The sequence below is a fragment of the Rhinopithecus bieti genome, unplaced genomic scaffold (assembly GCF_001698545.2).
Source record: "Rhinopithecus bieti isolate Rb0 unplaced genomic scaffold, ASM169854v2 scaffold_46101, whole genome shotgun sequence".
Lineage (NCBI taxonomy): Eukaryota > Metazoa > Chordata > Mammalia > Primates > Cercopithecidae > Rhinopithecus > Rhinopithecus bieti.
In genome coordinates this window covers 3,128,663-3,144,244 of record NW_016819049.1, presented here as the reverse complement: position 1 = coordinate 3,144,244, position 15,582 = coordinate 3,128,663, and the positions used below count along the sequence as shown (strand labels likewise).

Here is a 15,582-nt window from a genome sequence, read left to right as displayed (position 1 = left end):
CTTGAGGCCAGGAGTTCAAATCTATCCTGGGTAACATAGCAAGACCCAGTTTCTAAAACTAAATTAGCCAGGCATGGTGGCATGTGCCTGTAGTCCCAGCTACTCCTCAGGAGGCTGAGGCAAGAGGACCCTTTAACCCCAGGAGTTGAGCCCAGGAGTACAAGGCTGCAGTGAGCTACCATCAGGCCTCCGCATCCAGCCTCGGCAACAGAGCGAGACCCCATTTCTTTTTTTAAAAAGTGGTATTTAAAGGAAGAATTTCACATTTATCTTTTTGCCCTGTTATTATTGAACTGGTGGTACAGGGTTGTGTGTTAAATAAAAGGAAAACACGCAGTAATTGTTGCTGAGAACCAGAAAAATCTATGCATTTAAGTGGGTTTAAAATTTTATGATTTTATAGCTCTAACTTTTTCCTGGTATTAAAAAATGTTAAGATCTCTCCAGCGAACACTGAATGAGTTAAAAGAGTATCAAAAGCAGCATGACCACTACCTGAGACAGCAGGAAATCCTAGAAAAACATAAACTGATTCAGGAGGAGCAAATCTTAAGAAATATCATTCATGAGACTCAGATGGCAAAAGAGGCACAGTTAGGTAAGTAGTGACTCCAAGTAATTGAAGACAGGTTAGGAAATTCGCTTCTAGCATGCTTCACTATCATAACTTTCTTATAGCCTTAAAGCAGTGTGAAGTTGTGTTTATGACTTCCCTACATCTTGAAAGCATGATTCATCACTGTGGGTATACCAGGAGGCTTGGGGAGCTGGTGTGGTCCGCCTTGCTTTTTTCAAATTTACATTTTGAAATAAAAAACAAGTCTTGCAGATCCTAGAAATCTTAAGTTATTTGCCTTCTGTGCTCAACATCAGTTTGTTTGTTTTTTTTCCCGACTTTAGTATGCATATTAGTCTCCTGGAGATCTTGTTGAAATGCAGATTATGATTCAGTAAGTCTGAATTGAGGCCTGAGAGCCTGCCTTCCTAATAAGCTCCCAGGTGATGGCTGTTGCCGTGGGTCTGAAAACTCTGCACTGTTGTGTAACAAGGCCTTACACTAAGGGAATATAAGCCAGACCCACCTAGAAACAACCCATCCATACTCCTTTTTTTCTTGCTCTCTTACAAGCAACATTTTAGAAGTAAAATTTTAGACTGGAATTTTTAACCTGGATCGATGGATTAGTTTCAGGGGGTTCTGAAATCCTCTCAAAATTATATGTAGAATTGTGTATGTGTCCAATTTTATTTTCCTGGGAAGAGGGTATATAGCTTTTATTAAAATCTCTTAAGTATCTGTGATCCATAAAAATAGAACCACTGGTTTATAGGAACTTGGATTGGCATGAGAGCAATGATTTGGTTATATCTAGAATGTTTTGTTTGTAATTACGAGGGAGCAGATCTGACAACTGAACAGCAGAGAATAAATTAATAGAATCTCTTAATTATACCTTTCTCCCTTGATAAGTATGTTCGTCAAGAAAGCCTCTTAACCTTTGATGCTTAGCTGTGACCATTTATAGTTTATTTTACAATTCCCTTAACACATTTTCTTTGCTATTATGAGTGTAAAGAGTATGCTTAGTCTTTGGAATTACTTACTGCCCAGTCTACTGAAATGCAACTAGAGCTCTTACATATGCATTTGAAACAAAATTATGAAGTATATAAAGCAAATTCTCTCCAGAAAGATAGCCAAAGTCTCTTAAAGCGATGTAATAAATAGATTTTACAATCATAAGACTATAATTGCTGAAAGATACCTCAGTAATCATCTAGTGGAGTCCCTTTGTTTTTATAGGTGGAAAAACTGAGACTTCTTAAAATGATTTAATTTGATTAACCATTAATGAATACTTCTCTATATAAGTACATCCTATATAAGTAGCCTGCTAGGCTCTTGAGGGATACAGGGTTGATACTAAATGACTTAGTCTAAGAAAATCACATTGGCATTGTTGACCTTGCTCATCATTTGTGTAATTTCCTTTCTTCTTCCAGGAAATCATCAGATATGCCGACTGGTAAACCAGCAGCATAGTTTACATTGCCAGTGGGACCAGCCTGTACGCTATCATCGTGGAGATATCTTTGAAAATGTGGACTATGTTCAGGTCTTTTTCTTGGTCCAATCTAGTTCTTATAAACTTTTGCTTTATAAAGATTTTTAAAAACTTTTGTTTTTTCCCGTGATTCTTTATATGTTTGATCTCTAAAATTTGTGGTTATCATTTAGATCTTTAAGATTTTGAGGCTGGGCACAGTGGCTTATGCCTGTAATCCCAACCCTTAGGGAGGCAGAGGCAGAAGGATCACTTTAGCCCAGGAGTTCAAGACCAGCCTGGGTAACATGGTGCAACCCCATCTCTACAAAAACATATATGAATTGGCCAGGCATGGTGGCTTGCACTGTAGTCCCAGATACTCGGGAGGCTGAGGCAGGAGAATCACCTGAGCTCTGGAGGTCAAGGCTGTAGTGAGCCCAGATCACGCCATTGCACTCCAGCCTGGGTAACAGAGCAAGACTGTCTCAAAAAAAGAGAGAGAGAGAGATTCTGATGATCTGTTTTGTTTATGAAGTCAGATTTCGTAGGGAGTACTCAGTAACTCCATGGATGCTTTCTCTTTCTCAAAGTACCATCTACCTATTTATATGCACATGCATTTGATTCTTTTCTCGTTTACCATGGAAGCTGGAATTGGGCTATTATTATTATTGAACTCAAAGCTTTCATCTCCCCACTTTACCTGTTAGAGTAAGACCTATTTAAAATTTGAGAGCAACCATGCTATTTGTTTCCTGAAGTCATCAGTCCAATTATATTGCCTCAACCAATACCACCAACAAAATGCTCATTATCGACAGAAAATCTTTTTTTTTTTTTTTTTGAGATGGAGTTCTGCTCTTTTTGCCCAGTCTGGAGTGCAGTTGCCTGATCTCGGCTCACCGCAACCTCCACCTCCCAGTTTAAGCGAGTCTCCTGCCTCAGCCTCCCAAGTAGCTGGGATTACAGGCATGTGCCACTGCGCCTAGCTAATTTTGTATTTTTTAGTAGAGACAGGGTTTCTCCATGTTGGCCAGGCTGGTCTTGAACTCCCGACCTCAGGTGATCTGCCCGCCTCGGCCTCCCAAAGTGCTGGGATTACAAGCGTGCACCACCGCACCTGGCCCAGAAAATCTTTATTAAGCGCACTGCTAGGTGTGCACTTTCTCTCACTTTCTGTCTCTATATACACACATATGTGTACACTCACATGCACACATATACAATCCTAATCTATCTAGTTGGGAAGAACTAACACGAAAATATAATGATACCAAATAGTATATAATTGATGTTGAATAAGTGATACAGACAGCAAGTACAGCCAGAATTCTGAGTATCAAAAAAAAGGATTCAAACACTGAAACTTTTTGAGCACTGACATGATGCTCAAATAAATGTTCATTGGAGCATTTTGGATTTCACTTTTTTATTGAGATGCTTAACAGGTAAGTGTAATAAAATATTCCAAAATCCAAAAAAATCTCAAATCTAAAATACTGCTGGTCAAGCATTTCAGAAAACTGATACTCAACCTGTATTAGAAATAAAACAACGTTTATTCTGTCTTAGAGAAAACTCGTAATGTCTCTAATTGTAGATATAGAAATTTTCAGCAATAACTAATTAAGATAACTAAGAAATTAGGAGACCATCTATAGCAGGACAAACCATAAAAACTTAGAACTCTTTAATCTGGAAAAATCCAGACTGCATTGGGAAAAAATAAGAGACAAAAATTAAGAAGCCGTTTGAAAGGGTAAATAGTGATAGGGACCAAAAGCTTCCTGTGAGTACTGTAAACCAGCTCCCAGCAATATCTCGTGTTTGGTTTCCAAGGGAAAGAATAAAGAAAGACCAGATTCACACCCTCTGGCATTATAGCTCCCTGTCTTAAAACCAAGCATTTTAAAGGGAAAACGGGGATGTTTAAAACGAAATAGATTGAAACCCAGTGTACCTTTTGGACTTTTTGATGGTCTCAAGACCATTTGAAGGAGTGTAGCTTCCAATAGACTATACTCATAAAATTGTATCACCACTATACAGTGAAAGAATCCATTCCTATTCATAAACACCTAGAGCTACAAATTCATCATATTCATTCCTTTTTCTTATGTCTTTCCTACCCCATCCCATCCCCAGTCCCATTCTCATTCTCTAGCAAGGTTTCAGAAATACACAAGCATCTTGTAAGTATATCCAACATTGTTCCACCTTGCTTTGAAAGAAGGCTGTATATGTTTGTGTTCTCTCATCTTCTAGGTTACCCTTTCACCCCTAAAACTTTTATTTGTAATTGATTGAATGCAGTCTAATCCTTAAGTGATAGTGATAGAACCCTTAAGAACACTTTCTTAAGTTCCCTCGCTTCTACCCACACACAGCACACTAATTTTAGAGTGGTGAGCATTTTAGTGTAGGAAGAAAAGGGGAATAATGAACCAGATTTCTAAATTAGCTAATTATTAACCTAAAGAGACTAAATCATAAAAATGAAGCAAAGGGACAGGAAAACGACCTATGCCATTTTTCTTGTACTCCAATGGCAAAGTTATTGAAAGTTGCTAACTATGTATTATCCATGAAAGAATATCATTGGGGCATAGCTCTTAAAATTAAAAGATCCAATTGCTTTATTACTGAGCTACTTTCTGATTTTCTACTAATTTTGAGTATTCACTCGCTTTTTTGGTGTGAGTTAAATTATAGTCACAACTCCTTTTCCACTTTCAATTTGATTGAACTTTTTGTTTCATTTTCTAGTTTGGTGAGGATTCATCAACCTCCAGTATGATGTCTGTGAACTTTGATGTTCAATCAAATCAGAGTGATATCAATGATTCGGTCAAGTCTTCTCCCGTAGCCCATTCTATTCTCTGGATTTGGGGCAGGGACTCTGATGCATATAGGGTAAGTTAATAGAGGATGATGAAGCAGTTTTCTCAAACTGACAAGATCCATTAAAGCAGTGCCCTCAACCTCACTGATTAAGGTGGCCTCTATGACTGTTCAGATTAGTTCAGCAAATGTGTGTTACATTTCTATTAAATGGAAGCCATTTTGCTAGGTAGTGAATGAGTAAGATGCAATTTCTGCCTTGAGTTTTTCCCAATCAAGTAGAGCAGATAGACACCCTGATTTCAATTTAAAGCTGTATCCTCTGAGTATTATTACCAACCTTAACAAGTTTCTAAACTTGACCCGAGAGTATGTTTTTATATACTTCGCTTGATCAGCATTCTTTTATTGGGCTCCCATCTGTGTGCTAGGCTAATGCTAGCGGTGTGATAGATAAGCCCCCTTGCTCTTCTGGAGCCTATTCTGTCTAGTAGACGACATAGACAATAAACAAGTTAGTACATGTGCATTTCTAGACTAGCTAAGAAAGAATTGTAGGTTAGCTGAGGCAGATACCAAGGTATGAGGACAGAGACTATGTGTTTTTTATTCACCATTAAATTTTCAGAATTTAATCAAGGGTTTAACAGAATTAAACAGCCACTTAGATTTAATTGTATGTAATATAAATCCCCCAAAGTTTGATGGCTTCAAGATTTAAGTTTAGTAAGCCTCTGGTACATCTTATATTTAGAGAAAGTGAACATTTTACAAATCATAAAACAATTGTTAAACTTTGGCATTGGCAAAAAAAGACCTTAGTTTAGGGAAAAATAGTGTTCAATGCCAGATTTTATAGGCTTATGTGTGCTTTCAGGTACAAGTCATAAGCTCCACCTCAAATTAACTTAAACACAAAACGTGCCTGTTATTACAGGAAGTCCAGAAATAGGATAAACTTCAGGTTTGGTTGATTCAGTGGCCCAGTGATGTCATCAGTGACCCATTTCTTCTTTTTCTTTCTTTCTTTTTTTTTTTTTCTTCATTCTGCCATCCACAGTATTGGTTTCATCCAAAAGCTTGGTTTTTTTCATGGTCATAAGATGACAGCCAGCAGCAATTGGAACAACATGATTTTTTGTTCATAAGTAACATAAGAGCCTAAGACTTGCTTCTCTTTCCCAAAAACCCCAAGCAAGCCTCTTCTTGTGTCTCAGTGGTTCAGCTGGCTTATACCCGCCCAACCCTGAACCAGTCTGTGGTAAAGCAGGTAGAATTACTGACTTAGATTAATAATCTGCAGTAGCAGGAATATTGTAGAGTCTACCATAATCTTAAAGTATTATAGTTTTGTTCAGTTATTGTAGTATATTTATATCATTTTAAAAGTTTCTTTGGCATATTGAAATACTGAATCCAAAGAAATTTATGAGAAATGTTGTTTCTTTATCAGGACAAACAGCATGTTCTGTGGCCTAAAAGAGCAGATTGTACAGAAAGCTACCCTAGAGTCCCTGTTGGTGGGGAATTGCCAACGTATTTTCTGCCTCCGGAAAACAAAGGACTCAGGCAAGTGCTGATGGATTTGGCAAAGCACTTGATTCTGCATGATTGTCATCTGGCGGTTCTTTGAGAGCACCAGCCTTGGACTTGAAAGGTTAAGTCTTTATCTTGAAGTCACCCAAACTTTGAAAATATGAATCTTGTTCCTTTTTCTTGTGCCAGGATCCACGAACTCAGCAGTGATGATTATTCTACAGAAGAAGAGGCCCAAACCCCTGACTGTTCCATAACTGACTTCAGAAAAAGCCACACTCTGTCCTACTTAGTCAAAGAATTAGAGGTTCGCATGGATCTGAAAGCCAAAATGCCAGATGACCATGCACGAAAAGTAAGGCTCACTTAGGCTGGTATTTATTGCCGTCCATTCTGGGTGACTTCAGAAGCCTCTTAAATGGAACAAAAAATTGATAGAAGGTAGCTGTTGAGCTTTAAGTATATAAAATGGAAGGATAGAGTTAAAGACTTGGTGAAATGATGGCGAAGTCAGTCATGCTCTTAAAAGAGTGCCAGAGAGTTCCTCGGGGCTGCTATACATAGATCACCTAAACACTATTCCTCTAACTCAGAGCACTTCAAAGATGAGTAGCACAGAACTCTCAATTATCTAATGGAGTCGATGTAATACAGGCCATTGCAACCACTAAAAGTTAGCTTTGCATCCTCCAGGCCCCCAGAAGTTTGTATAAATTGAAAGCTTGAAGAATCTCTTTCTCTGGCCTTATCAACCCCGCTGTGACCTTATATGAGGTCCCTAGGGATTTGTATTAATTTGATAAATTTATATTAATTTGATAACGACTCTGCAAACATTAGAAGTTCGGTTATGCTCTTTTCCTAAATTCCTATTAGTTATATGTAACTACGAATGTTTTATTACTATAGATTACCATATTAGATATCATTCCATAGATATAAATGAAAAAAATTACCTTGTTAGCAATCACAGACCATCACAACCACCTTTTCTTTTTTTTTTTTAAGTTAATTTCAAAACTATAGGCACTTATTACTACTTACATTCGACAGACATTTCCTTAGGCAAGAACATTATGTGCCAGACATTGTTGTGGATGCTAGGAATACAAAGATAAACAGACCATGATCTGTGCCTTAGAGTTGCTTACGGTTATATAAATGCTGCAGGAACAATGCAGTAGAATAATGAGGATCTGGTATTTTCCAGGAAGGAAAGATAGTAGATTTTTATTACATCAGATATTGCATGCTGTTGTCTGTTGAATAATTTCTTCTTGGGTTCTGAACACTTAGGCTGACTTTAATGGGGTATGGTAGGTTACTTTAATGTGTGTGGGTATATATGTCTTTTTAACTTTTTAGCTAAACAAACGGTTACATACATGTGAGCAAGTCAACACCTGTTGGTATGTCAATGAATGTATGTTATATATATGATTATAAATATTTGTTCAGATTAGCTGTTCCTGAGGAGCTCAAGAAAAGACTGCCATCTATAGAAATTCTTTCAAATGTCTTCCCTGTTATTTTCAATTGAGTCAGTCTTCCTTTTGATGTTTCAGATTTTGCTTTCCCGTATTAATAACTATACTATCCCAGAAGAAGAAATTGGGTCTTTCTTATTTCATGCTATTAATAAGGTGAGTCATTTACTTTAGACATCTAAAACTTAAATGCTTCTGAATTATAACTGAAAGTTAAAATGCACTTATTAAAAATCTTATTTAGAACAAGTACTGTATTCTTGTACTAACTGAAGTATTTTTGGATTTTGCAGCCAAATGCTCCTGTCTGGCTCATACTCAATGAAGCTGGACTATACTGGAGAGCAGTAGGAAATAGCACTTTTGCTATTGCCTGTCTTCAGAGGGCTTTGAATTTAGCTCCACTTCAATACCAAGATGTTCCTCTTGTCAACTTGGCCAACCTTTTGATTCATTACGGCCTTCATCTTGATGCCACTAAGCTGCTACTTCAAGCTTTGGCCATCAATAGCTCTGAGGTGAGGTTTTAGGGGTTTTCATAGCTCCGTATACTATGAAGGGTAACTCAAATTTAGATTACAATTTGTATTTTTCTAGGGAAAACAAAAAAAAGTCATATTTTGTCTTTCACAGTAGAATTTGCATTATTTCAAGAGAGTGTGAAAAAGCTTTTGTTTTGTTTTATTTTGATGTGTTCTTTAAATTTTGAGTGAAATTTATAATGATACAGTTAAGTTTTTTTGGAAACTTACATTTAAATAACAATAACATAGCTGTAAAAATATACTGCCACTTTTTTATGTCAGTCTGAAACATCTGGTTTGTATTTTATCCTACTCATCACAGCATGCACACTGCTTAATATTACACTGTTTTACAACTTTAATTTATAGAAATATTTATGCCATTCAAGCCAGAGGACAATTCAAAGGTGGTTTTGATAAGAGTAAATGGGTACATTGATTTTTGTGCCCCAAACCTCTCACATGCAGCTTATGGAGTTACATCGGTGCTTTGTAGTTCATGGTTTTGAAGATATAACTTTTGTTTTTCATATTTTAACATCTCTGAAATCAGGATGGATGTTACAATTCCTGTCATTTTAGGTTTCATGAAATTCAGTTACAATAAATATACAATTAAATTGATTTTATACCTAATGTCTTAATGTTTGTAGGTTTTATATCCAAAGAAACCTTCAGAAGGGATGTGCATGAATGGTTTAGGTTTATTTACGGTATCTGAAAACTGATTTTTTAAGGATGAGAAGAAAATGTTGCCTGTTTTCCTTTGAAATACACAAATTCACAACTGGATTTTAAGCAAAAGTTTACAATCTCGATACTATGTAATAGGTCACATTGGCAGAGAAGTACATCAAATATTTATCTAATGCTTACTGTGTACCAGGTGCTGGTACAGTGGGAACAGATGTGACAAAGTAGGCAGCGGAAAGCGCAATACAGCGGTATTCCCTTGAAACTTTTCATGGTTCCCTTTTTACTGTTTTCAGCCAAGGGACATAGGTAGTCTTCTGAAGAAAAAAGACCTCCTTTAGTGATCGGTTACCTTTTGATATTTTAAAATACTAAAATTTTAGTTGTTAAATACCACGGTGCTACAATAAGAATAAAAAGATAAATTAATGGATCAGGGTGGGTACCCCAAAAATATACCTTTTTTTTTGCTTTGAGACAGGGACTTGCTCTGTTGCCCAGGCTGGAGTGCAGTGGCGTGATCATGACTCACTGCAGCCTCCACCTCCGAGGCTCAAGTAGTGCACCCACCTCAGCCTCCCTAGTAGCTGGGACTACAGGCGTGCACCACCACGTATGGCTGATTTTTGTATTTTTTTGTAGAGATGGGGTTTCACCATGTTGGCAAGGCTGGTCTTGAACACCCGAGCTCAAGCAATCCTCCCATCCCAGCCTCCAAAAGTGATGGGATTACAGGCATGCGCCACCGCACCCTGCCCCAAAAATGTACCTTAATCAGCACCCTCTTCCCAACTATCAACATTTGGAAATTCTTCCTTATAAGCATGTCTTCTATGCAAATATTTCATAATGTTTCAACTCTACTGTACAGGTGATCTCTAAAAAATTTATTCCTACCTAATTTTAAAGCCGTCAATTTAAATGGTTGTGTAAAGGACCAATGAATTGATATGCCACAACCTACTTTTCTGTTGTTGCATATTTAGGTTGCTAACAGTAATTAGCTGTTATCATTGATGGTTTTCTGCAAAGGCCTTAAAAGATTGTTAACCGTGGAATTACTAAATCAATAAGAGAATGAATATTTTGATGGCTCTGGAACAAAATACGAAACAACCCACTAAAATGTTTGGGCCAATATATATTGCCATGAACAAGGTCTAAAAATATTAATTCCACCTGTGTCTTTATTCGAATTGAACAACTGAAATAACTGCTAGTTTTTTTGATTATTTACTAGAGCCAGGCACGATGCTAAGCATCTTACATGTAATAACTAATTTAATCCTCACAACAACCCTGTGAGATTGAATTTCCCCTTTGATAGATGAGGAAACTTTTAAGAGTTAAATGTATAGAATAAGGGATTTGTGGAAAGTCATGGAGCTTGGTTTTGAACTCAGGGAGATTGGCCACAGAGCAAATACTCTAGTCGTGTTATGCTACCTCTGAATTAACATTTATAAAACAAGTTTGCTTGCTTAAAAATACCACTTCTCTTTTGTAACGTAAAGTTTTATCTTGTGCTTGTTTTTTGTTTTTGAGACAAAGTCTCGCTCTGTCACCCAGGCTGGAGTGCAGTGACATGATCTCAGCTCACTGCAACCTTCGCCACCCAGGTTCAAGCTATTCTCGTGCCTCAGACTCTGGAGTAGCTGGGATTTCAGCTGTACACCACTATACCTGGCTAATTTTTGTATTTTTAGTCGAAACAAGGTTGTATTTTAGTAGAAACATGTTGGCCAGACTGGTCTCAAACTCCTGACCTGCTCACCTTGACTTCCCAAAGTGCTAGGATTACAGGCATGAGCCCTTGCGCTCAGGCTTGTAATGGTATTTTTAAAGTAAAAGTTTGTGTATACATTTTGTTCATTTTGGAATGTTATTTTTTAAACTTTGTGCAAACCCTTTGTATGATAAACTCTTTAATTCCATCTCTCATGTGTTAAAATATTTTCCCTCTTTGCCTTTTATCTTAGCATTTAAAAATTGCCCTTAAGTTTGCCAGTCTTTTCAATGTTGATTTCTATTGTTAGATTTTCAAGTGTTCTCACAAAACTGTTTTTGTTTTCTGTGGCTTAATCGTTGAATAGTTGATTCTCAGATATATAAAGATCTTTTCCTGTGTTGTCTCCTGGATATTTTATAGTTTTAGGCTTTACAGTTAGATCTATGATTCATTTCAAGTTAAATTTTCTTTGTAGTGTGAGGTAGGGATCAGAGTTCATATTTACCTGGATATCCAGTTGTTCAGCTTCATATCTTGAGAAGACTGCCCATTTCCTGTTGAATTACCTGTCACCTTTGCCCTGAACGCCAGGCTCCTTTATTCAACAGCTTACTTGACACTTCCACTTAGATGTCTAAAGGGCGCTCTAGAACTAAAGGCCAAAACCAAGCTCCTTAACACCTTTCCAAATTTCTTTTTCCCAGTCTTCTTCATTTCAGGAAATAATAAAGCTATCTGTCCAGTAGCTCAGACCAAACACTTAGGGACTTCCTTCATACCTTTCTCCTAGTCTCAGGGAAAATTCAATGCACTAGCTAACCTTGTTGATTCTGTTTTCAAAATATACCTCAGATTTTACTACTTATCATTGCTTCCACTGCTATCCCATCCAAACCATAATTATTTTTGTCTGGATTATTTTAGTAGCCTCTAAACTGGTCTCTCTGCTTATGCCATTGTTCCCCAGTCTGTTCTCATACAGCAAGCAGTGAAATCCTTACAAAAAGTCAAATGTTGTTATTTGTTGGCTCAGATCCCTGTGGTGGCTCTCTATAGAACTCACGGGAAAATACGAGTTTGTAATGGTGTAGAAGGTCCTTTCTGACCTTGTCTCTGTCAAGTCATTCCTTAGCACATTCTGTTCTAGCCTCACTTGCCTCCATACTAAGCATGCCCCTACCTCAGGGCTTTTGCATTTTCTATCCTCTCTGCTTGCAGTACTTCATCCCACCAAGATTCTTCATTGCTTGCTCCACCTCCTTAAAGTCTTATGAATACCAACTTCTCAGTAAGTCCCTCTAATACTACTCTATTTTAAATGATGCACCCCCCCCACCTAGTACTACCTCTATTTCTTCCTTCTGTATTTTTCCCTGTGCCATTTTACTCACTGACACCCCTACACAAGACTGTAAGGTCTATGAAGGCAGCAATTATCTTTCTTATTTTCTGCTGTAACCTCAATGCTCAAAACTATGCCTGCAACACAGTAAATACTCAGTACTTATTTTTTAGATCAAGGGATGAAAGTTCAACTTTTTTTCCAAAATGCTAACCAGTTTATCTCAATGCAAGATATTTTAACAGCCATCATTTTGTCATAGAGATAATTATAACACTTTGTTTCCTGATGCAAAATATAAAGATACATTTGAAGTCTAAGTATGAGATTTAATTTTGTATCTGGGTGTGAACTACTAAGTAATAGTTTGAATGTAATCAGAGCTACTTAGGTTAGAATTCCTTAATCTAGAATATTTTTTATCCCCTGCCTTGGTTACAGTGAGACATTTCTGATGATCTAACAGCCCAAATCAAAAACAGGTAATTGGATAAATCATAAGCATTGTTTTTCATAGGGATATACTGTACATTTTGAAAATAAAACATTCTTAGATCTTTTAACTATTTTTGAGACGGAGTCTCGCTCTGTCGCCCAGGCTGGAGTGCAGTGGCCGGATCTCAGCTCACGGCAAGCTCCGCCTCCCGGGTTTAAGCCATTCTCCTGCCTCAGCCTCCGGAGTAGCTGGGACTACAGGCGCCCGCCACCTCGCCCGGCTAGCTTTTTTTGTATTTTTTAGTAGAGACAGGGTTTGACCGTGTTAGCCATGATGGTCTCGAACTCCTGACCTCATGATCGCCCGTCTCGGCCTCCCAAAGTGCTGGGATTACAGGCTTGAGCCACCGCACCCGGCCTTTTTAAACTATTTTTAATGATAAAATAAAACATATAGTTTGCACACAAGCAAATATAAAAACACTGTAGATATATTTCAGTTAAAATGGCCTAAACTGAATACTTTGGGCTGCTTATAAAAACAGTCTCAGCAAACAATTGGAAAATAGCATACAAAGTACGCTATTTACAATAGCATCAAGATAACATCAGATCTGGTATGGTGGCTCACACCTGTGATCTCAGCACTTTGAGAGGCCAAGTGGGGAGGATCACTTGAGCCCAGAAACTCAGTACCAGCCTAGGCAACACAATGAGATCCAATCTCTACAAAAAAGGAAAAAAAGATTAGCCAAGTGTGGTAGTGTGCACCTGTCGTCCTATCTACTTGGGAGGCTGAGGTGGCAGGATATCTTGAGCCCAGGAGTTCCAGACCAGCCTGAGCAACAGAATGAGACCTTGTCTCAAAAAAAAGGAAAGAAAGAAAACATCAGATTTCTAAGAATAAACCTAAAAGAAGATGTGCAAGATTTATATACTGATTACAAGATACCACTAAGAGAAAGAAGACATAAATACAGGTTGAGCATCCTAAATTCAAAACTCTGAAATCCCAAACATTCCAAAATCCAAAACTTTTTGAGCACCAACCTGACACTCAAAGGAAATGCTCATTGGAGCATTTTGGATTTTGGATTTTCAGATGTGGGATGTACAGCCAATAAATATAAAAAAAATTCCAAGATAGTAAAAAATCTGAAATCCAAAACATTTCTGGTTCCAGGCATTTTGAATAAGGGATACTCAACCTGTAAATGGAGATACACATCGTGTTCACACATTGAGAGAGTCAATATTGCTCAGATATAAGATCTCTGCAAATCAATTTATAGATTCAATTCAATCTCAGACACCTAGTAATTGCATATATGTGTTTGTGTGTTAATAAGTTGATTCTAAAATCTACATAGAACTGGACCTAGAATAGCTACACACACACACACACACACACACACGTACACACAAATGGGGGCAGGGTGATGGGGAGGAACAGGGTTGGAAGGCTTTTATGACCAGATTTTGAGATTTACTATAATTAAATGAGTATGGTATTGGTACAAAGATACTCAAAACATATCAATGAAACATAATAGGGAATTTAGAAGTAGACCACCGTGAATATGGCCACTGATTTATGACAAAGGTGTACCTGTAGTTAAATGAAGAAAAAACATTTTGGTTTTTCAGCAAATTAGTGCTGGAGTAATTGGATGATATCCCTATGGAGAAAGATAAGAACTTTGACTTCTACCTCACACCATACACAATTAATTTGAAGTGGATCATGTACCAAAATATGAATGATAAAACAATAAAGCTTCTTTATGAAGACATAGGAGAAAGACTTGATGGCCTTGCAATAGGCAAAGATGTCAAAAAGCACTATGAAAGAAAAAAATAAGCTGAACTTCATTGAAGTTAAGAAATTCTGTTTATCAAAAGATACTTATTCAGAGAGTAAAAAAACAAACCATAGAGAAGATTTTTGCAATAAATATTTTCAACAAAGGACTAATATATAGACAGAAAACTCCTTCAAGGCATTAAGGGCAATCTAATTCTTTTAGATAGAGAAAAGAGCAGGCACTTCAGAAATGAGGATATCCAAATGGCCAATGAGCTCCCAAAAAAAAAAACCCTTAGCATTATTACTCATCATGGAAATGCAAATTAAAACCACAGTTAGACACCAACCACTGCAGCTCACTGAAATAGCTAAAATTAAAAAGACTGACAATACAGAGTCTCTGAATTCTCACACTTGCTGGTAGGAGTGTAAATTTGTGCATCCATTTTGGAAAACTTTGATTGTATCTACTAAAACTAAATATACATCTACCTTACAACTCGTACTAAGTATATACTCAAAAAAAATGAGGACAATATGCCTATCAAAAGACATTTACAAGAATATTCATAGTAACTTTATTCATAATAGACAAAGTGGAAATAGCCCAACGGCCAATCAGATGAACAAGCTGTGTTATGTTGGAACATTACACATCAGCTTAAAAAACAAGGAGCTACTGATGTACACAAAAGCATGAATGAATTTTAGGTTGAGTGAAAGAAGCTACAAAGGACACATATTACTTGTAATCATAGGAGAGCATACAGTTTGATTTCATTTATCTGAAGTTCAAGAACTATGATGACAGAAGTCACAACATCACAACAATGGTTACTTCTGGGGTTGGATTGCCCAAGGCAACCTCCAGGAGTGGAGTACTGAAAATATTTTTGTATCTTGAGCAGTGTGGTGGTTACAGGGATATATACATATATAGTTTATATTACATACTTTATATATTTTTTATCTTAGCAAAAAAAGTAAAAAACACATTTACATGTATTGTACAGTTTAGAATTGGCTGGTATAAATAAAATGGACAGTTAGCAATAAAGTTTATGGGGTAACCTAAAAAGAGCCAAAAGCCATATACTGTAAACGTTTTGTAACTCCCAGAAAATAGTAGTTCATTAACAT

At 37.1% G+C, this 15,582-nt stretch overlaps 1 protein-coding gene across 3 annotated transcripts in view; it reads left to right on the top strand.

The window, feature by feature from the left end:
* TTC17 (tetratricopeptide repeat domain 17) overlaps positions 1-15,582 on the top strand; it is a 155,151-nt gene that overhangs the window by 48,580 nt on the left and 90,989 nt on the right. For all 3 annotated transcript variants that reach the window (XM_017858095.1, XM_017858094.1, XM_017858096.1), the window contains exons 9-15: positions 438-598; positions 2,005-2,117; positions 4,815-4,961; positions 6,343-6,458; positions 6,615-6,780; positions 7,991-8,068; positions 8,206-8,430. In XM_017858095.1, the coding sequence (XP_017713584.1) occupies positions 438-598; positions 2,005-2,117; positions 4,815-4,961; positions 6,343-6,458; positions 6,615-6,780; positions 7,991-8,068; positions 8,206-8,430 (1,006 nt within the window). The remainder of the gene's footprint in view (positions 1-437; positions 599-2,004; positions 2,118-4,814; positions 4,962-6,342; positions 6,459-6,614; positions 6,781-7,990; positions 8,069-8,205; positions 8,431-15,582) is intronic.